Source organism: Phocoena sinus, chromosome 2 (assembly GCF_008692025.1).
Source record: "Phocoena sinus isolate mPhoSin1 chromosome 2, mPhoSin1.pri, whole genome shotgun sequence".
NCBI lineage: Eukaryota > Metazoa > Chordata > Mammalia > Artiodactyla > Phocoenidae > Phocoena > Phocoena sinus.
The window spans coordinates 6,602,139-6,625,711 of record NC_045764.1 but is presented as its reverse complement, the minus strand read 5'-3'; the positions used below and the strand labels follow the sequence as shown (position 1 = coordinate 6,625,711).

The window sequence follows — 23,573 nt, the reverse complement described above, 5'->3', positions numbered from 1 at the left end:
ACCTGTACATCATTGGCCGCAGCCCGGGTCACGAAATTAGCTCCGGTTCTGGAAATATGTCAGGGGCTGTGCAGGTGCCTGTACATGGAGCTTACAGAGACTGTGTATTTTCCTCAGCTAATTCATTTAATTAGGGCCAAATAGTTACAAAATTTCTGAAGTCCAATAATATTTTCTTCATGATATACTTTTAAAATTTACAAACATAGTGTTCAGCAACGTGCTTGAATTTTTTCAAGCGTTACATTATTATATTCCAAAAGAAGTCTTGCGTTTAAAGACAAACATTACAATGCTCATACTTTGTTATAATTCTCTGTCTGTCTTTCTCACCTAGAATATTAACTCTGGGAAGGCAGTGACTGTGTCTGCCTTGTCACAGCACAGTGTCTGGCACATAGTAAATACTACTACATATTTTTTAAATGAAGGAAGGAATTTCTTATTTTTCTTTTAGACCTTGAAACTAAAGGGACAAATATAAAATTTCTGATGAGCAGTTTAAAAACCATTTTTATTCCTTCATTTAAAAATAAAACGTTTTCTTTTAAAGTACTTTCTTCACTTCTTGCTACAATGCTTATTTCCTAGGGCCATTTTGTTTTGTTTGATAGGGGAGTCATAATGGGTATCTCTTGGGATACCTGCACAGTCCACAAGTCAACTCCTACTTTCTTTGGAAAACGTCACTCACCCTTTGCATCGGAGCCTATGAGCTTTCCTTCCCCGGGACTTAGGACTGAGATAAATTATACACCGTCTCTTTGTGAGCGAGTACAACTGAAACGTGCAAGTGCTGGCGCTGAAACAGCACCGTGTGCTCAGAGGAATACAGTCTGCTGCTAGAGAAAAGCAGATGCGTAGAGAGAGAGACCAGAAAAAGGAAGTCCTGACAGTCTTAGATCCCGGTCAGTCCCTTCCAAGGTCTGGCGGAATCCCTGTCCTCAGGTTCCCTTGAGTTACTTCTGTAGCCTTCATGTAAGTAGCTCCTTTTATGGCTTAAGCCAGGTTAAGTGGGTCAATTCCTAACAGATGTGATAATATATTTTAAATGAAAAGTAAGTGAGGCATTGTTTTCGATGCAAAGATAACTTCCAGGAAATGTAGGGCAGCGCAAGAAAAACTGAACAGTTTCAATGGGGCTTCCTTAACGTCGCCAGATGCGGCAAGAGCAGGTGGTATGCCCTAGCATCATCACACAGAGGCGGTCTGGAGAAAAGAGCTTCAGGTTGGTTTGACGGCCGGGCGAAGAATAAATGAAGTGCCAGAGCTCAGCCTATAGGTTCTTGCCAAAACAGAACTTCGCGCATCTGTCTGCTGTGAGCACGGGAGCCAGGCAAAAGGACTCTAGGGCAGTGTTTCTCAAAGTAGGGTCCTGGGTAAAAATACAAATCCCTGAACCCCATTCCAAACCTGGGAAATCAGAATATCTGAGGGGGTGCCATGCATTCAGCCTTTATTAATAGGCACAATGGGCAACTGGTATGCACACTGTCTCGGAGCTTTCTACTCAGGATGTGGTGTGAAGACCAGCAGGGATGGTGTCACCAGGGAACTGCTGGAAATGAGGGGTCTTTCCCACCCACCTGACCTACAGAGCCATGATCTGCATTTGAACAAGATGACCAGGTGATCGAGATGTTCATTAAAGTGGGGGAAACCTTGCTCGAGATCATTAGTTCCCTGCTTGGTTGTACACTGGAACGACCCAGGTCACTTAAACACATTACTGTGGTCTGAGTTTTACCCCCCAGAGAGTTTGAATTAACTGGTCTGGAGGGTGACCTGCGCATAAGCACTTTTAAAAGTTCCCCTAAATGATTCTGATGTGTAGCCAAGATTGAGAACCATTGCTTAACAGGGATGACTAGATACTTCCTAGAAGAAGGCATTCAATTTGTTGAATGGATTTTGAAACTCATGGACGGGACCATAGTCTGAAGACAGATTTCTTTTGATTTGAAGGAGCAGGACCCCAGAGGGAAAGAAAATTGTATTTCTTTTTAAGTTCCAGAAAGAGCTGGTTTGGAAAATCATAAGAGAGACCACAGAGGAGGAGAACTCAGAGTTTACAAAATGAACTATGGAGTCTAGAAAGCACGCCGCCCAATAACCTTTGGGGGAAAAGAGGGCTTTTGCTACTTCTTAAGAAAAACCCAAGAAGACTGCAACCCTCTTAGGTGCTGGAGTAACAGATGCCTAGGTGGAAAATTAGCAATGGCTAAAGGAATAATCTAGGATAAGCATAAAGGCAATCTCAGAGACCTGAAGACCCCAACCTGCGAGTCCCCGTCGTGGCACAGAAGCATTTGCTGAGAGTGAACCAGAAGAGGCCAAAATAGAACAGGGAGGACCCAGGACATGTGGAACTTTTGAGCAGTGGCCATTACGCAGACCATTGGATTAATCACCGAAGCTTGAGCAACATGTCAGAGACCATGAGAGACTGAGCTATCCTTCAGCCAGAGGCCAACAAGTACAGATGACGTGCTTGGTCCAGCACCCCTTTCTCCGTCCCTGGACAAAAGGCACCCCCTCTGCTACTCCATTCCTTGGGAGAGTTGCTGCAGAGGGAGGAAAGAGGGAGTCTTGAATCCAAATGAATACTTACCCAAGTGACATTAAATCTGAATATAGAAGTGACTGCAAGATTGAGGTTTTCCACCGTAGGAGAAATGGAGGCTTGAGAGCTAAATGGGATTCGCTTATAGAAAAATGAGGAAAGTTCCACGTCTAATTCCTGAATTATGCCTGCAAATTTCAAATCTGCTACACTAGCTAGTAGGATCTAGTCACCTGCCCATAAGGCAGTTTTCCTCGCATTAAGTCCCTGGGACTTGGTATCAAGATAAAAAGGCTTCTTTGAATGGCGCTCTTTTTGCAAGAAAATGAGGATGAGGGGAAATGTTGCACGATCATGAAGCACAAGACACCTATATCTGAGAGGCAGAACTGGGACCAGAACTCAGGTCTACTGTCTAAGATGCACTGATGAACTCTGAAAGCCTCAAGGCTGTCTTGAGGTTAAGAAATCAACTCAGTGTCATAACGGTCCTGTCTTAGTAAAGAGCATTTACTCTTCACACAGGTGGATACACTGCATTAACGTCATTCATTACTGTAAAGTGAATCAGCCTCAGTGGATAAAGTTGTTGGCTAGTGAATGGCCTCGAATGACTGTTTTCTGATCGTTAAGAAGGGCTGAAAAAGATGTAGTTAGGAGATGACCAACTACTGACACTGTACTTACTTCCTCTGTTCTCTGTCTCACTCCTTTACCCTCCTCCCTGGAGGGGAGAAAAGTTGTTTCACGTTTCTCTCCTTCCTGGCCCTTATTTAGAAGACTTCAAAGGAAATCACTAGATTTGACTATGTGATTGATACATCCTATATTTCCCTCACCTTGTGGAAGGCATGGCCATTCTCTGTCAGTTCCCTGGTACTAAGGGAAGACTATGAAGGGCATAAGGAATAGCAATAACTTTCTAAAATAACTGTTTCTCAGGACTTCCCTGGTGGCACAGTGGTTGGGAATCCATCTGCCAATGCAGGGGACACGGGTTCGATCCCTGGTCCGGGAAGATCCCACATGCCGCGGAGCAACTAAGCCCGTGCGCCACAACTACTAAGCCTGCGCTCTACAGCCTATGAGCCATAACTACTGAGCCCACGTGCCACAACTACTGAAGCCCACGTGCCACAACTACTGAAGCCCACGTGCCTAGAACCTGTGCTCTGCAACAAGAGAAGCCACCGCAGTGAGAAGCCCGTGCACCACAACAAAGAGTAGCCCCCGCTAGCCTCAACTAGAGAAAGCCCGTGCAGCGACGAAGACCCAACACAGCCAAAAATTAAAACAATAAATTTAAAAAGTAAAATAAAATAACTGTTTCTTTGAAATTGTGACCCAGGAATTGAATTTCATTAATCATCCTGACATAGTCTGGGAAGAAATCACATAGGGGATCTAATTTTTGGATTATTTAAAAGTGAATATATTATGTATGAGACTCCCCTCCCCAAAAGAAAACCTAACCAATCATTGATTAGGCAAGTATAATATAACCCAAGAAAATGAATTTCACTAGATGCTCTTGCAGTTGCCACAAGGAGGACCCATTCATATACAATATAATTCTAAATCCGCTTTGAGCCCACTACAACGTCTATGTTAGTGCCATTGAAAATTCCTGGCAAATTTATAAGAATATGTTGCAGTATCCTTTTCGCCTAATCCCCGAGGGGAAGAGAAAGTCAAAGGATTGAAATCAGTGATGTATACTTAGGCAGTCAGCTTATTGGAGTGATGACCCAAACCAGCAAATGCTCTACATATGGAAAATACTCAGTTAGGGGAGGGCTGATGCAAAGAGACAAGGTCTCGATAAAGGGTTGAAGCTGTCAGTGAACTATTAATGATTTCTAACTATTTCTTGAAACCATCTTAAAATAACCAACATAAAAGGGAAAATTGAACCACAAAACCAAGAAGTCTAATGTTGTCTGTTAACAACCCCGATTACTGAAACAATCCTTTAAGACAAATCTGTATTTTCATACAGCGTACATAAAACATGAATTATCTCACTGGGCTGTATGGATCTCCACTGAATCCTCACTGTGAATTAAGCATTCAAAAATTGCTAATGATCTGTATCACAAACCAGTTCTTTATGCTTTGCTTTAATAGTCATTCTATCTTCGGAAAACCCCCAGACGTGGCTGGAAACTATTTATGTTCCAAAACCATGAGCTTATGACAGAAATGCTGAGGTGCATAAGTCAATTCATAGGAGCTGTGAACTCAACAGGGAATTATGGGGTTAAAATTGATTGCTCTGAAAAGTTATCTGATGCAGGCTGTCCTTGTCAATGGAGACCAGATTACTGAGGAGTTTCAAATAACAAACTTTTGTTGCAAAGTTGCTAAGTTTTATGTCCAATGCAGTTTTTAAAAAGCCATCTTGCTTTTTTAACTTCCTCTCTTGACAGGAAAAGGAGTGTTTGTTTTGTCTGTCTTCAGAGTCTCATGAAAGTTGCTTTGGAATGGTACCCAAAGAACCCGTGTGATGGGCAAGCTTGGCCTTAACCTGTACAAGAGAACTGCTTAAACACGATGCATCGTCCAGAGAATAGCTCTTTCTAGGAAGCAGACTCTGTTGTAGGAAAAGAAAGAAGGACTTACCTGGGTAATCATTCTTGTCTATGTCAGAATCTCCTCTTAAAGTAAAGCCGAATCCAGAAGGGACAGCCTGTGAGGCCCACACTCCTTGCAGAATTTGGGAAGCCTTGGCGTTTAAGCCATTCTTGTTACCGTTGTAAATGAGCACTTTGCCTCTTTGGTCCTTGCCTGCAAAGGGCGCACCGATGGCAATGTCTACAAACAGAGACACACAATTTTTAAATAAAGAAGAGTATTTTAGAAAGAGAAATAAGTACAATCGAAGAGCAGTACCAAACAGCCCAAAGGGCTTCTTAAGTTTTCCATGAAACTCTGTAGTACTGCAACAAGAGGAAACTATTTGTTGTTTTTCATCCATCCAAAAAATATTTATTGAGTGCCTATAAATATGTGTTGGGCACGGTGGCTTCAACGGCGAACCAGACACTGCTTTTCAAAAGTTTGTATTCTGGTGCAGGGAAGAGACAAGTTGAATAAAGAAATAATCAAGAAAAGACAGAAAGTGACAAATGCTATGCAGAGAATCTTAAAAATATTGATGTGATGGAGAGTGATCGGATTGTTATTTTTTTTTTTAATAAACATCTTTATTGGGGTATAATTGCTTTACAATGGTGTGTTAGTTTCTGCTGTACAACAAAGTGAATCAGCTATACATATACATATGTTCCCATATGTCTTCCCTCTTGCGTCTCCCTCCCTCCCACTCTCCCTCGGATTGTTATTTTAGATGAAGTGGTCAGAAAAGGTGTCTCTAAGGCTGATCTTGAAACTGAAATCTGGGGACAGGATGGAACTGACCATGTGGAATCAGAAGGAAGAGCATTCCAGGCAGAAAGAATGACTGTGCAAAGGCCCAAGGATGCAAGGAGCTTGGCCCACCTGAAGAGCAGCCAGAAGGGGATCTACGTGGGAGCGTAGTGAGTAATAGGGAAGAGCTGGGTCAGATTAATGGGCTGGCTGGACCGGATGAGGCACCTTTGCAGAGTACTTAAGAGTTTCTTGTTAAAAGAAATAAACAGGGCTTCCCTGGTGGCGCAGTGGTTGAGAGTCCGCCTGCCGATGCGGGGGATACGGGTTTGTGCCCCGGTCCGGGAAGATCCCACAGGCCGCGGAGCGGCTGGGCCCGTGAGCCATGGCTGCTGAGCCTGCGCGTCTGGAGCCTGTGCTCCAGCAATGGGAGAGGCCACAGCAGTGAGAGGCCCGCGTACCACAAAAAAGAAATAAACAACCTCTTTCACAAATATTATATCCTTGAATGATTATATCATCCCATGATGTAGGCAAGACCCGTTTCATAGTCGTTGAGGACTTTGGGAAACCGAGAGAGAACCCTATCGCCTGTCTCCCTGTTAAACATAGCAATGAATGAAAACTACCTTCCATATATTGTGTTCATCAGGATTGTTCTAAACAGTACACCTAACTACTTAGGTCTACATGAAAAAGAGCACCAATAGCACAGTAACATAACAGCCCGAGCTGCGGACGATGGTATGTGTCCTCGTTTTGTCATTCATCCATTTGTAGTTGTTCCTAAGTCTGATGAGACTGAATGAATTGTAAACTGATTTTCACTATATAACAAGGATCATAAATCCACTTTCACTTAACAGGTAAGGATAAACTATCAAAAAACTCAGATCGTTGTGGAAAATAAAGATATTGTCATATGGTAGGTGGAAAGGGGTACTTTCTTCACATCCTCCGAGTCAGTGAATTTATATCTGTCCCCTGGTTACATCTCATTTTGGCATCATTTTAAGGACACCAAGGCTCAGAGAGGCAGAACCCCTCTTAGGTTGTTAGAAATGTTTCTCTTAGCTCTTAAAAGTATCATTAAGGGTTTGAGAGAAAAGACAAATAGAAGAGATGATGAAAAAGATGACTACACAGATAATTTAGCATTATTTATTTCATTTGGTGCTCAGGAATAGGGCAGTTTTTGAAAGCAACAAATCAGTTAAAGATGAACTTGTCTCTTTTTAAAAATGTTTCCCTGGAACCATGAGCCTTTAGTATGCATTTATGTCTTATAGTACTTTAAAAGTTACTAACTATACACTGCTGAGACGTGTTTTTTCAAGGAAATCGTAAAAGTACGTGACCAGTTGCTGAAGTTATTAATGAATACTTTGATTTGATGGGAATACTCTCTAGGCTATTTTGTTGGAGCAAATTCCTGTTACTCCCTGGAACTTCAAGAAACCCAGTCTACCTTGGTTCTTAACTTAAAGGTCCTGAAAATGTATGCAAAATTTTGTGTGAGCTGGCATGTTTTTCTGAGGAGAGGGTACTTAGAAGGCATTCATAAATTCCTAACTTAAAGAACCACAAACCTAAACTAAGAATTTAACACTGCTTAACAACGAACATTGAAGGTGCCTTTAAGCTGAAGTTGAGAGATCAATTACAATTCAGCATAACCTGTATGTAAGCCATATGAGTTACTCAGAAGGCAATACACTTGCTAATATATCAACATGTATTTATTTGTTTTGACTCTGTACATATAGTACGTTCTCTAGCTCTCTTCAGGTCATAAATCTATACGTCAAGTTTAAAAATAATTGCTGTTTGTTTAGAGCTGTCATATGACACCCTAAATCAACATGAGAAAATTTCCATGTGGCATCTATATTAGCCAAAGCTAAAGTTTAAATTGCCTTGATTTTGGATAGTTTATTAAAGACCAATCAGAAGAACTATACCACACACACCACTGTGAAGTCTCTTGTTTCCGTCATGCAACAGTAACATGAAACTGTGGCACACAAGTAATTTCCATGCATTGGTGTAAATTACCATTGTATCCATCTTGGTTCAGGTCTCCTAAGTGTGCCAGAGCACTACCGAATCTCCCGAAAACGTCAGTGCCTGCGAGGATCTGCGGATTTCTGAAGACCAGCACGCTCACTTGCAAGTACAGGTAAACTTGCCCTACTTCTCTGGGGTTGCTCTCAAATTCACGTTCCATAAAGAGAGGTGCCCCGATCAATATGTCATCCATTCTGCAGGGAACGAAGAAAGAGGTCAGCACAGACATGAGATGCTGTTGGGTAGATTTCTAATCAACTATATTAGTACATTTCCACTGGTATATTTCCTTTTCCAAGGGATATCTTACAACTGTCATATTTCTTTCATTGCTTTGTTATGTCTACGGAATAGAATGCTGTAAGAAAATAAGAGTTGTTAAATTATCACACTGAACTTTTTAGCTATGCTAAAAATTACTACTTTAAGAAAACCACAGCTATTTCACCCTTTTCAGCTCTTTGGTGCATTTCCAGAAAATGTACAAGTAAAACGTATCAGAAAGACCAAAATAGGTTTTTCTAAACATGGATGAGAATTTGTCTACAATTTAGTTAACTCTACATTTATATTATGAAGTTTTCTTGCAGTAATAAGGGTTAAAATAAAGTCTGTCCTCCTCTTTTCTCTTGTTACCTCCATTCAAATAAAACAGAGGCCAGAGAAGGTTCTCACACTGGCTAGAAAGCTAGAAAACAAAATTTTCCTCCCAAATGCGAATTTATAGTTTTTCTTTGTAGATGTAGGTATTATAGCAGACAACCAGTAGATAATTTTTCAGGGTGAAAAAATTTCAAGAAAGAGATAGCAATTGGATTGCTACACACTTAGGTAAAACGTTTTCTTAAAAATGTTCCAAATGGGGACATCCCTGGTGGTCCAGTGGTTAAGATTTTGCCTTCCAATGCAGGGGGTGAGGGTTCGATCCTTGGTCAGAGAGCTAAGATCCCACATGCCTCGTGGCCAAAAAACCAAAAGATAAAACAGAAGCAATATTGTAACAAATTCAGTAAAGACTTTAAAAATGGTCCACATCAAAAAAATCTTAAAAAAAATGTTCCAAATGCATTTACTTGCCGTGCTTCTGTGCTCTATCTAGGCCAAGAGTAAGGCAGGGATTGGGGCTGCTCCAGGCCCCAGGCTTTGCCCTGGCGGAACCTGGTTGCCTCTCTTTCTGTTATTATTATTGTCAGTATGAAGAGACATTTGTTAAACACCTAATTGTGTGCGTTGCTGCCTTGTAGTTCAAAGACATCTAAAACGACTGGTTCTCTAGTGCAGAGATTGAGCAGGGTCATTTTGGAGTTCTAGAAATGCAAAGACCTATGCTTGTGAAAGATTAGCACATCCATGGGATCTTTGGATTCTTGGACTATTATGACAAGGTTGATTTATTTTCGTAGAAATAGATTTCCCTAGATATTTAAGTGTAAGGCTTCTAAAATGCTCTAAATGCCAAAAAAGGAGAAAGACATTTGTTCTTAATTTATAATTGTGTTCTCATAAAGCTGAGAGACAATAACTGTCTTGGAGTCAATTGATTCAATGTGCCTTGTGCAATATTTTGCATTTAGTGTCAATAATATTTTATGTTAGCAGTACCACTTAAGAGTCACAATATATATTATTGTCTAGGCTGGTGTTTTTAAATCTTGATTTGCAACTCATTAGTGGATTGTGAAATCAATTTAATGGGTCTTGACAAGCAATTATAAAAAATGAAATAGAATACAACAGAAAATATGAGTCAATGCATTACACATACTAAGAGTGAATACTGTTCCATGAAACCTTTTGTTTCAGTTGTGTGTGCGTAGTGGGTTGCAATGTTAAATGTATTTCTGATTACGATCCCACAGGGCCAAAAACTCATTGAAAGACCGTTGCGGTAGGCCATGCATGCTATTAGGCTATTTCAAAATTTACTTGTCGTATCCTTTTTTAGAATATACCCAATTCAAGTTTAAAGTTTTAAAAATATTTATTAGTAAGGACGTTCTTTACTGAGCTTCCGAAAAAGTAGTTGTGTAACAGACTGGGTGCCATTCTAAGAATATATAATATATATAAAGTATATCATATTTTATACATATACATGTAATCTCAAGAAAGAATAATGATGAATCAATATTTATGATGAGGTTTTCACTAAAAACCATCTTTTCTGTTTGTGTCATGTTGGTAGTTTGGATGAGATCTAAGTTATTATGTAAAGGCATTTTATAAAAGTAGGATATACACACTAAATTTCATCTTATCTGAAATGTCCAATATTTGAGCACAGTTTTCTTTACATCTCTGTGTAGCATTCACCAGGTTTTATTTGTGTCTCTTTTTTATGTCTAAAAAAGTATTATGTCCACTCTAATTATACAATGCAAGGTGCAGGTTCTCATTCTTTCACATGTTCTTTGAGATAAAACATTATAAATATTTCCCTGAAGATCAAAGCATAAATATAGTGATAAACAGAGAGGGGGGATGAGGGAACCCATCAGTGAGAATATTCATCATGAAGAATCTGAATTCAAGTTTTCTACAGCCAAATGGTGTTCAATATGTTGATTTAACATATAAACTTCTCTGTTTCTTCTTTTTTCACAATAGTCCATAGTGCATGCTAATGCCTGTGACTGATGTGCAGAATGCAGCTTAGGAGGCTGTATACTAGAATTGATATCTAATCAATATAATTGTTTTATGATCGGTGAGAACAAATACAGCTTATCATTTATGTTACAGAAATCAGTTTAATTTGCAATTTCTTTATGTTTTAATTTTCTAGATTTTTCTACTTAATTGAATCATAATGATTTCTCTTCTATGAGAGAACCCACTTGGAGTAAATCTAGCACCAAAACACAGTTACTCAAAGCTGCTTCCTTTCAAATAAATTTTCTCTAAAATGCTCTCAAGTTAACTAACTGCTAAGACTCTCTCTCAATTTAGTTCCTTTTGGCCCTGCAGAGGCTAAAACAATCCAATGGATTAAACTGTAATTCTTTGAATTTCTGAACTAGTATGAATATTTTGTTTCAAAAAGCCATAAGAAAATATAAAAACAGATTTGCTTGTTTAGGTTCAAGAGGAAAATACTTATCTCCCTTTGCTGTTAAATTTGTCCAGAAATTCCTAACAGAGTTTACAGTGAAAGATTTTGTAGTTCTGGCTATCTTAAGATAACTGAAGTTAATTTCACCAGCTTGTTTATGTTTTACAAAATAGTCACAGGCTTGACAAGATCAACCACCAACCAGCATGCACGTTAACTGTTTGGTCTAAACTTTTGCAGTCCACTCGTAACACCTGGAGATTTTTTAAAATAAAAAAATATTGGGGAAATCCCCACCAGTTTATTTATTTGGTCACATTACTTAATGACACTGTCTTTTTTTTTTTCCCTGATGGTGGGTTTTGGAGCATTTGTAGGGACTTCGCTTTAGTTGCACAGTGGATAGAGAGGATGACATACACTGTGAAAGAAACTTCACTAGGTAGTCTCACGTACAATAGTACTTAGTTCTCTCTCGGATGGAGAGAGGGAAGTCCGGTTCAGTTCCACAAAATGTGAGTCCTAACTTCTGAACCATGAATGATCAACTAGATGACTGATGCTCTCAATCCTATTCTGAGTCACTGTACAACATCCACTCAGGTCCAAGACTTGAAAGATTCAGGCTATTAAAAAAAAAAAAAAAAAACAAACTATTGGAAAATTAGAAATTGGGTAAAGAAAAGGAATTAAATCTCAATTCTATTATGAAACTCTGCTGATTAATGCTCACTTATAATTCCTTAATCACTGATAAATGCTGGGAAAGCTAGAAAGGGCTTTGTGAATTTTTTAAAAATTGGAGGTATAGACTCTCTAAAATTATTTATGAGTTAAACTAATGACTTGGTCAAATGCAGCAGCCTAGTATGGCTACTTTGAATATAATCAAACAAACTGATTTTTCTTATATGCCATGATGCTAAAAACCATTCATAACTGAATTTTTTTATCAGTCAGTTGTTTTTAGCATCATCAAAGACAATCTTAAAGTTCTTTGGGTGAAAATAACTGAAATTATGGTTTTATATTTTTATAAAGTGGAAGTATGAGCTTGTTTATAAGAATAATGGAAATTAATAAAATGCACACTTAATAAACAGATTCTTATCAACGAACAAAACAGAGTAAAAACTTAAACACATGTATATGCTAATCTTCTACCCCAACCCTTATTTAAGGTCATTGAAATCCATGTGTATTCTATATGTGTATGTATATGTATATCTGTATACATGTTATAGACAATATCTGTATGTTTTTACATGAATATGAATATAGATAGGTCTATATGTGCATATATATGTGGAATCTATAAAGTGAAATTCACACAAGTAGAGTGGTGCTTACCACGGGTGGAGAGATTGGGGAAATGGGGAGATATTAGTCAAAAAGTACAAAGTTGCAGCTACGTAGGATGTATAAGTTCTAGGGGTCCAGTGTACAGCATAGTGGCTATAGTTAATAATACTATATTGTATACTGGAAATTTGCTAAAAGCATAGATCTTAGGTGCTCTTACTATACAGATACCGCCCCCACACACAGTAACTGTGTGATGGATGGACCACCCAGTTGGATGATACAGATGAATCACATAGATGGAGATGTTAATTAGATTGAATGCAGTCATCATCTCACTATGTATATGTATATCAAAACGTGTCCACCTTAAATATACACAGTTTTTAATTTTAAAACTATTTCACAGGTTATTATTGGGTTTCTTCGGTGACAAGTATACTAATTTCTCTGTTTCCCAATTTTTAAAAGTAAGTGAGAGGCATGTCCGTCATTGTACTCACTTACTAGATTAAAAACTCTTAATTCTTACAGATTTTAAACCCTTGAAGACTGAAATTATATATATGCTTTCCTACTAGGTATTTTTTTTTTTTTTTTTTTGCGGTACGCGGGCCTCTCACTGTTGTGGCCTCTCCACTGCGGAGCACAAGCTCCGGACGCGCAGGCCCAGCGGCCATGGCTCACGGGCCCAGCCGCTCCGCGGCACGCGGGATCCTCCCAGACCTGGGCACGAACCCACGTCCCCTGCATCGGCAGGCGGACTCTCAACCACTGCGCCACCAGGGAAGCCCCCTACTAGGTATTTTATAGAGCTTAGTAAAGAGTTCTCTGTATATAAGTGAACAAAAAATTTATAAGGTAAGTCAGCAAAAGTTCTGTGAACTAATCAAGACCTTCCCCTACTTAGCGTGTACTCTTGGGCAATTCACCTAACTTTTGTGTCTCAGTTTCCTCATTGGTGAATTTTAGGTAGTTTCATTGGATTGTAGTACATATTGTCCTGTGCTATTAGACTTATTACACATAAAGGTACTTTGAGAGAAATAAAAACACTGTCTGCTAATCATTCATGATAAAGATAAAATGTAATTGCTTAATAGCATGTTAAGTTCTTCAATTGTTTCAATGGAGAATCAAGATTTCTGCATTTGAAACTGCCAACCAACTGAGGTTTATATCCAGGAAAACTTGATTTGAGATAGAGATTTGTGTTTGCTGCAAATCCCATTCTAGCCTTAGGGTCCCTGATAGAAATCTTGTCAGAAACTGAGAATGACAAAAGCACTCTTTCTCAAAACAAGGCCACACGTGTCCTGACATGGAGCCATCACAGGAGCTTAGGAAAAGTCACTGACACATGCATGATTTACTGCCTGTTTTTTCCTCATTCTGCTAAGATTTCTGAGGGATTACAGGTTTATGTCTCTGCCCTGATGGCTTGTTTTGTACCTTCCCTGGGGGTGAATATCCACCCCAGGAGGTGAGGACACAGGCTGTCACAATAATTAGTGGTTTTCAGGCCCCCCGTCCTGGGATCAAGTATAAACCTAGAAACACAAGATGCCATGTTTTCCCTATTTGTGTCTATCTGAAAGCCAACAATATCAAGTGATTGTTCTAGAAAAACAGATGCTGCAAAAATGATGGCAGGTTATATATGCATTATTGTAATCTCAGACTTCACGCGAGTTCTCTGTCTTTATTTGGGATGCAATGTTCTCAGTGGCTTCCAGAGCACACTCACTGATTATAGGAACATGAATGTACGTTGCATCTAAGTAATTAGAGCAGCAAACAATATACAGACTGAGAATCTATAGGTACTTTTTTCTTTAAGAATGACAATATTAAGATAATAGATGTATTTTTCAATGCAGTCTAAAGAATTCAGAATATACTACCCAATAAAAAGAAATGATGTGCATAGCAATTTTTAAGAACATCAAGAAAGAACAAATCATTACTGGAAAATTCCTATGTTTGAAACCAATGAGGTCCTTTTTTCACAAGTTTTCTTTTCTGTTTCTTAATGTGGAAAAAAAAAAGTCCTATAAACGTTGTCACAAAACTTTAGACTAGAATGAATGTGTTTTCAGGAAGGACATGGTGCCCTGCAGGGCATATTGTGACACTGGGGCGGAAAGCTGAAAGGATTGAAAAGGGAGTGAACTACAGAACGAAACACACTGGGTGATCTGTGCCCTAAAAAATGCTGCCTGGCTCCCAGGAGAGAAGCCCTCATGCGTGTTGTGTTGTTATCTGTTGAGGGAAATGTGTCTAACTTATCCCAAGGGTCAGTGTCGGACTTTTTGTTTTCACTAAAGAATGGGCTTCCTGTATCTGGACAGTACGCCATGTTTTGGACCTCAGGTTCTTCCTCCACCGTTTTCTTTCTAAATGACTAAAAGGCTCTGATAACAGATACAGTCCATCCAGGTTGCTCATTTTGAGTGGTGGTCCTAACTGTTACTTCCTTTCCACAATTCAGACAGCTGAAGATTAAAGCAACTTCATTTTCAGTTATTTGCAGGATAAGATCTTATCCAGGATAAGATTTCATTCACACATCTTATCCAGGATAAGATTTGCGTTCTTCAAAATAGACCCAGAGTGCAACCAGTTCTACTCTTCCTGCCACTGCTCTGGTCCAAGCCACTGTCCTGCCTCGCCCGGCTTATGGCAATGGGCTCCCAGAAGGCCTCACTCCATGGAGACCCAATGAACAGAGTATGGCTGCTAAAACCAAAGTGGGTGCAGGCCAGTCCCTTGCTTAGACTCCTCCAGGGGTTTTCAAGATGATGTGTCCTTCTTGGAAACAGACTCATTCTATCCATGGCAGAGTCCATGTGGTGCTGTGTAAAGCGGCTCACAGACTTTCTCTCCAAGCCTCTTTGATATTCCTTGACTATGCCAGCAGCTCCCCGCTCCACTGGGAATCTGGACACTCTTCCCCATATAGTGTTTTGCTCTCTCACCTAACAACACCCAGGCCTTCCCTGTTTACCTGAAAAAAATTGCATCCCTCCCAATTTTTTTCTATCCCCGTTCTGTTGTTTTTTAAGTTTCATTAATAGACTTTATTTTTTAGAGCAGTTTTAGGTTCAAAGCAAAATTACACAGGAAGTACAGACAGTTCCTGTATCCCCCCTGCCACAAGCAGGGCCTCCCCGACTGTGAACATCCTGCACCAGGTGGTACATTTGTTAAAACTGATGAACCTACATGGACATATCATCATCACCCAAAGTCCATAGATTACATTAGGGTTCCCTCTTGCTGGTGTACATTCTGTGAGTTTAGAAAGATGTATAATGACATGAATCCACCCTTGCAGTATCATACAGAGTGCTTTCACTGCCCTACAAAGCCTCTGTGCTCCACCTAATTCATCCCTCTTTTCACCATTAACACCTGGCAACCACTGATCTTTTTACTGTCTCCATAGTTTTGTCTTTTCCGGAATGTCATCTAGTGGATTCATATAGTATGAAGCTGCTTCATACTGGCTTCTTTCACTTAGTAATAGCATTTAAGGTTCTTCTATGTCTTTCCATGGCTTGATAGCTCATTCCTTTTTAGCACTGAATAATATCCCATTGTCTGGAAGGGCCGCAGAATACTTACCCATTTACCTACTAAAGGACATCTCGATTGCTTCCGGCCTTCTGTTTTTGTTTTTTTCCTGCGTAGTGCTCATCACCATCTAACATAATCTTTATTTGACTTATTTATCTTTTTGTCTGTAGCTCCCACCCGAACTACCGTATAACCTTTATGAGGGTGCGGGTTTCGGTTTTGTTCTCTGCTGTATCCCAGCACCTAGAACAGTGCTAGTGTGTAGAAGATGCTCAAGAAATATATGTTGAATGAAAGAATAATAAGCTATTTTCCAAAAGGTACAAAAGTTAGCAAATTTATCTCCAATCATACGGTACCGCATAATAAATGAAGTTCATTTCTAGCTATGTAGAGGTCATAGCTAATGTCTATCCATGATGTAGCCCAGATAAGGGAACATAGTTCAGATTTTTCAGATATTTGCTTCTTACCGAAATGTGAGCTCCATGAAAGCAGAGCCCTATTCTTCCTTAATCACTGCTACATTCTGGGCACCCAAGAACAATGCCCGGCGTATGGTAGGTGCTCCAGCAATATTTATTGGACGAATGATCGGTTCATCTCAATTTTTTGGTTTTCTTATTTAATCATTTGTCTTATCTGTCAGTTAGGTGCTTTTCGTGGATCAGAGAGTTGCTTAATGACAATTTTCTTTGAAGTAATAACTTAAATACAACCACAGTTTATCATGCTGTTTGATCCAAGCTCAACTATAATTTACTGCCATAAACTGAAAAAAAAAATTATTATTTCATCTTCTGCATGGGGGTCACTAGTATGTTGGTTAAAGCACTGTCAGGAGAAAAAATATTTATGTGCAAATGTTTTATGAATATCGTGCTAAAGGGTGAAGGCAGATGAGCAGATTCTTCGATGGCTATGGAAGTCAAACGGCCAAGGACTATCTAGTTCATAAAATCAAAGATAAAACTAAGTAAAATAGTCCTTTCTTAGAAGTGGCAGATGTGGTAAAGACATCAGAAGGGATGATAGAGAATTTTTTAGTAGATGTATCCTTTTGCCCTGGACTAAAAAAAAAGTTAAAACAAGAGAGCCTCGATCTTGTTGAGGAAGTATGGAAGGATCTATTTCATGAAGGAAAAAAATATAACATCTTTAAGGATGAATATAATATCTGGTGAGTGAGGAAGTTCTTAGAAACTTACCCATCATTGTTAACATCTGATACTGCAATGGTATATCCAAAGTAAGATGCCATCTGCAAAGGAAAACCATAAGATGATATATTTTGTGCTCAAAAAGTCATTTTTATCGTCATCTCTCAATTTTCCCTGAAAGATTAGCCACATTGCAGCACATTTTTGCATTTAAATTCATAGACCCTTGGACATGGACAGAGTCTTCGAGTCATTTAGTTTAACCCCTGACCTAATGCATAATGTCCCTCACAACACCCATGACATCTGCTCGGACATCCTCTGGAGATGTTCAACAATAAGCCCATTCAATTTGTAGATACAACTATTAGAATACTTTTTGCTAAAATTGGTCCTCCTGTAACATCTGGTCCTTAATGCTCCTACCTAGTTCTGCAATCTTGAATGTCACAGAATAAATCTAATTCCATTTCCATGTGAAATCTCCTATGGAAATGTTTTCAGTTGGCTTCCTATCTTTCTTAGGGATACAACATGGGATACCAAAGAAAAGATGCTACCCCATGAGCACACTGACAGGAGAAGATAAGTAGGATGGACACCCTCTGCTTTGGACTCTTTATATCACTGAAGCATAAAAAGGTTTTAATTTGAGGGTAAACCACGTCTCTGTATCAATTCATATTGAGTTTATCGTCTGCTGAGGTTTCTAAGTCTCTTCTGAGTGTAACCAGTGTGCTTTATCTCTCTACATTCTAGCTCTTGTATTTTTGTTTTCAACCTATGTTTTCAAGGTTTATAATCTCTTCAGATCTGGCCAATAGTTTTAGCTTGCCAAGATTTTTCAGTTCCGTATTCTGCCATCCAATGCTTTAGCTCAGCGGTCCCCAACATTTTTGGCACCAGGGACTGGTCTCACGGAAGACAGTTTTTCCACCGACCTGGTTGGGGTGGGGGTGGGGATGGTTTCGGGATGATTCAAGCACGTTACATGTGTTGTGCACTTTATTTCTATTATTATCACATTGCAATATATAATATTTGCAGTGTAATAATATACAGCTCACCATAATGCAGAATCAGTGGGAGCCCTGAGCTTGTTTTCATTTGCCACTCACTGATGGGGTTTTGATATGAGTCTGCAAGCAACTGATTTACTATGGTCTCGGTGCAGTCAAACCTCTCTGCTACTGATGATCTGTATCTGCAGCCCCTCCCCAGAGCTAGCATCACCGCCTCGGCTCCCCCCTCAGGTCATCAGGCATTAGATTCTCATAAGGAGCGCGCAACCTAGATCCCTCGCATGCGCGGTTCACGGTGGGGTTCGCACTCCTATGAGCATCTAATGCCGCCGCTGATCTGACGGGAGGCGGAGCTCAGGCGGTACTGCGAGCGACGGGGAGCGGCTGCAAATACAGATGAAGCTTCGCTCGCTCACCCGCTGCTCACCTGCTCTGCAGCCTGCTTCCTAACGGGCCACAGGCCAGTACCAGTCCGTGGCCCAGGGGTTGGGGACCCCTGATTTAGCCAGTTTAGCTTCCTGTCACCTACAAATTTAATCAGCCTACAGTCCCCTGGAAAGTGTGCTCCACAGAAGGCAGAGAGTTCCACCTGTGTTGTTCATTCTTCTCTCTGCCCTGTCTGACCAGTGTTTAGCTCAGAGTAGGTGCCAGGTGCTAGATACTCTTTGCAGAGGAAAAAAATAGATGAGTTACCAAGTGTAACACAATTATTTAATTCTCCCGCCTTTTTTGTCTATTCCAAACATATACAGTTGCCGTAGACTGATTGTTTATGCCTCCCCTCCTCCAAATTCAGATATTGAAACGTAACTCCTTATGTAATGGTATTAGGAAGTGGGGCCTTCAGGAGGTGATTAGGTCACGAAGGGTTGAGCCTGCATGAATGGGATTAGTGCCCTTAGAGAAGAGACCCCAGAGGGCTCTCTAGCCCTCCTTCCACCAGGTGAGGACACAGCAAGAAGACGGCTGTGAACAGGAGGCAGGCTCTCAGCAGATACCAAATCTGCCTACCCCTTGATCTTAGATTCCAGAACTGTGAGAAATAAATGTTTGTTGCTTTAGCCACCCAGTCTATGGTATTTTTATTATAGTAGTCCATGGGCTAAGACATGGGTGCCAGGTGCAAAATACTCTTTGCAGAGGAAATGAATGCCTCATTTAACTGCATCATGCAATAACTCAATTCTCCCACCTCGTTTCCCTATTCCAAACACATACGGTGAAATTCTTATTCCTGGGTGGCATTGTGTGATCTTCACTCAGAGGAATTTCATCACTTATGTATTAAGTTCTGAGGTTCAAGATTGCAGAACTAGGTGGTATGGAAGATAAGAAGTTACAGAAAGGCCAAATTTAACAATGTTTAAAGAGCTTTTAATGATAAAAATGTGAAATGAAAAGACAAAGGAGAAGTCTTGCCAGATTTCCATTAAACCATTAATTGTCACCACTTGGGAATCATGGTTCAAAATTTATAAATCCACCCAACTTCACTATCGTCACAGCCTTACATCTCTATATTTACCACAAGAGTGCCACGAGGGACGTTGTTAAATGCTTTGTTGAAAATTTCACAGTAACGGATAGACTAAAGCCCCAGTTTGGGGGAGGAAATGTCAAAAACACTCTGTGTTCTTTAAAAAACTCTATATTTGCTTGACAAATATATGATTCCGAATTTCTGTGTGTAGCTAAGAGTTGAGCATTTCAGGACCTTAAACCTGGATCCTCCTGGGATCCCGTGGGCCAAGATGTAACTTGGCTGGAGTCAAGTGTGAGGCTTGCTAGAAGCTCCTTACCCTGGGTTGGTGGTTAGGAAAGGAAACTGGTTGACCAGAGAAATGAATTCAACTCACGATTGGCTCCCTCAGACGGGAGTATCACATTCATCATTTAAAGAAATGTGACAGATTTCAACAGGTCAAAAACCCAGGAAACCCAGGGTAGTGAATGAAGTGTGACCTCAGGCCGTGTTACGTCAGGAGGATGACAGCAGCCTGTTTGCAGGCAACTGACCCATTGATAATAAGACCCCAGCCAGTGACAGTGGGTAACGGGGCCATACCTACCCCCTGGGGGGAAGGGACCAGAACCAGAGAGCCTATCTTCCATATAATGTTGGGATTGGGGAGGGTTCCAGTCACTGTGAGGACAGGAAGGCAGAGCCCAGACCCACTGACTGACCAACATGTGAAACCTACAAGAAGCCTGTGTCTTCTCGGGGGGAAGGCGGGTACTCAGAACCCATCACCGCGTATACTACATAAGGACCGCAACATAACAGGATTGCTCTCTGATTTCAGCAATTAGTGGCTTTTGGGCTTTTAGGGAGCATATTCTGCCTTTACATCACTTATCATTTTCTGAAATCATCATGGGCATTTACTTGTTTCTTAATTGTCACCCCCCATCAGCCTCCCCCGGACTGTTGCATGAGAGCTGGGATCTTGTCTGTCTGCTACTTGGTTACACTCCCAGTGCTCAGAAGAGTTTCCAGCACATAGTAGGTGCTCGGTAAATATTTATTTTATGAATGAATAAATAACATATTACAATATACTGTTAGTGCAGAGTGACATTCATTATTTGATTCTAAAATGTCTTCACCTGTTCACCAGTGAAATTCTGAATAAAGGTCATATCTGTAGAGTTAATGATTGAAACCTGAAAGCATAGAAATCAGATAGGTTACATCATTTGGCATAGAATTGGAACAATTTTTAAAAAGTTTAACTTAAATCATTTTAAAATTTTTGTGAGGAGTCATAAATGGTTAGCTCTACATGTAAAAAAAAAAAAAAGCCCAAAGGAACGATCTTTAAAAATTCCAACTGAACTTTTTGTTTATGGTGAAATCTGGGATCCTTTCAGACAAAATGCATGCTTACTAATCTGATGTAGAGAAATCTGAATTCAGGAACACTGAGAGCACCTAATCTGATAGTTAATTGATCTAATCAAAAATTTAATCTAAGTTTCACTTCTGTGCATTTGCTGTTATGAGAAATTGATGACTATGGTTCTCTGCAAAAAAATGAAATTTTAAAGTATTATCCATGTAGCAAAAATATTCCTTTTAAATTCTATCCAGACAGGACTTCCCTGGTGGCGCAGTGGTTGAGGGTCCGCCTGCCGATGCAGGGGACGCGGGTTCGTGCCCCGGTCCGGGAAGATCCCACATGCCGTGGAGCGGCTGGGCCCGTGAGCCATGGCTGCTGGGCCTGCGCGTCTGGAGCCTGTGCTCCCCGGCGGGAGAGGCCACAACAGTGAGAGGACCGTGTACCAAAAAAAAAAAAAAAATTCTATCCAGACAACCTAAAATCTATAGATATTATAAGTTTACCAGACTTAAACATTATTTAAAATATAAGTTTTTCCTTTCATAAGGTCGATTTATTTTCCTTTCCTATTTTTATGGTAACTAGTTGTAATGGGTTTGAATAGTATCCCTCCAAAACTCATGTCTATCCCGAACTTCAGAAGGTGACCTTATTTGGAAATAGGGTCTCTGTAGATGAAATAAGTAAAGTTAAGGATCTTGAAATGAAGTCATCCTGGATTTAGGGTGGGCCCTATGTCCAATGACTGGTGTCCTTATAAGAGGAGGAGAGGACACACATAGACACAGATGGAAGAAGGCCATATGGAGACTGCGGCAGAGATTCAGGTGAAGCTCCCACATGCCGAGGAAAGGCAGGGCCACCTGAAGTTGGCAGAGGCGGGAAGAATCCACCCCTACATGCATGGGAGGGATGTGACCGTGCCGATCACACCTTGATTTCAGCCTTCTGGCCTCTTGAACTGTGACAGAATAAAGTTATGTTGTTATAAGCCACCCAGTTTGGGGTCATTTGTTATGACAGCCCTTGCAAACTAATACACTAGTGAAATAACAATTGACCTTATTATGTCCACCGTATGGGACATATTAAAATGCTGATCACATCAACAGTGGGATCGTCTGCAACTATTCCCAGATTACGCACACGCATAGGGCTAGGCTAGCTTCATGGGCACGTGACCCGTGCAGTCAGTCACAAAGGGTCCCACATGCAGACGGGCCCTCCCCACCCTTTGGATAGCCCAGCTGTCACTGTCCTGAAATTCTTAACAATTTTGAACTAGGGGCTAGGCATTTTCACTTTACACTGGGTCCCACAGACGATGGAGCTGATCCTGCACCCAGGTCAGAAAAGAATCTAACCTCCCTTTTCGTAAGCAAACAAGCGTGGATCAGTGGTGCTCACTATTAAAGGGCATTTTAAAAGATTTGAAAACCGCATGCAGCAAAATGTTTCTTTGCGTAGGTAGAGAATGTAGCGCGTAACGCCTTCGTAGTACTCACGCATCCAAAATTCTGTGCTCCTCTGGGAACCCCAGCCACCAGTTCTGTGATGGAAATAGTCATTTACAAGGTGAGTAGCATAGCACACTGTAAAGCTATACAACAAATCAGCTAAAGAGGGTGCCTCTTAAGTGAGTAACTATCATGGGTCCTGTAGAGAGATGGAGGTTTGAAGCCACAGTTTCGCACTGGCTTTTGCTTCTGCTACAGACGAAAGAAAACAGAAGACCCAAAGTCGTACTTTGAGATTTACCTGTCTCCCTCACATTCTCCATGTGTTTCTGCCTCCAGAACATAAGCCTGGCTTCTCAGATCTGTGTGTGATTTGTCAGTTAAACCTCGTACTCTGATTTCTCTGGTTTTCACTGTCTTTCGTACTTGTCTTTTGTACTAGTGTACAAAGTAACAGCTCCTGTCCCACTAATGTGTTCAAACAATTTCAGTTACCTAAGGAAAAGCCACATACTATAAATGATTGAGTCTTTCCCCCTGGAACAGAATTACAGGACAACCTGGCAGCCAAGGGTACACAAGGAAGGGAAGCTTCAGTAATAGAGGTAGAAAAAGCAACTCTGGTGAAAAGCGGGGAGCATATTCCAATGCACAGTGATATGGCTCTAGATTCAGGAAATAGTGGTTTCAGTGCTTGGGTCTGCCATAAACTGGGGATCAATCACTGAAACTGATTTTTTCCAGTCACCTACAATAGATGGGAGTTGGAACTGCCTGATTATGAGAGATCTTTCCAGCTCTCATTTCTATAAATCTAAACTATCCTTTGATTCAGTGGGGTCAACATTTTAGTTTAATTTAAAGAAAGGGGGCCTGGAAAAGAGTCCCCTTCCATTCAAATTTCCCTTCACCCAAAGCTGGTCCTAAAGGTATAGCACAAATTCTAGCATTAATTCTATCTGATGTAATAAACTCTAGCAGAGGTGGGCACTCATGCTGTTGGAGCGTTAATCATCAGAGAAGATCCATTTGGGCCTAGATGTTGGACTTTTCAGTGGTAAATTTACTCTAATTCAATCAACATATAAATGTTCATTGCAAGCATAGGATACAGCACGGAGCAAAGACAAAATTCCCTGCTCTCGTGGGAGCTTATACTTGA

General features: G+C 40.5%; 1 protein-coding gene across 5 annotated transcripts in view; it reads right to left on the bottom strand.

Annotated features, from left to right (window-relative positions):
* ITGA8 (integrin subunit alpha 8) overlaps nucleotides 1-23,573 on the bottom strand; it is a 189,226-nt gene that overhangs the window by 123,971 nt on the left and 41,682 nt on the right. For all 5 annotated transcript variants that reach the window (XM_032622802.1, XM_032622803.1, XM_032622804.1 and 2 more), the window contains exons 9-13: nucleotides 22,460-22,503; nucleotides 20,722-20,778; nucleotides 17,141-17,193; nucleotides 7,988-8,193; nucleotides 5,186-5,377 (exon numbers count right to left, since the gene is read on the bottom strand). In XM_032622802.1, coding sequence (XP_032478693.1) covers nucleotides 5,186-5,377; nucleotides 7,988-8,193; nucleotides 17,141-17,193; nucleotides 20,722-20,778; nucleotides 22,460-22,503 — 552 coding nt within the window. The remainder of the gene's footprint in view (nucleotides 1-5,185; nucleotides 5,378-7,987; nucleotides 8,194-17,140; nucleotides 17,194-20,721; nucleotides 20,779-22,459; nucleotides 22,504-23,573) is intronic.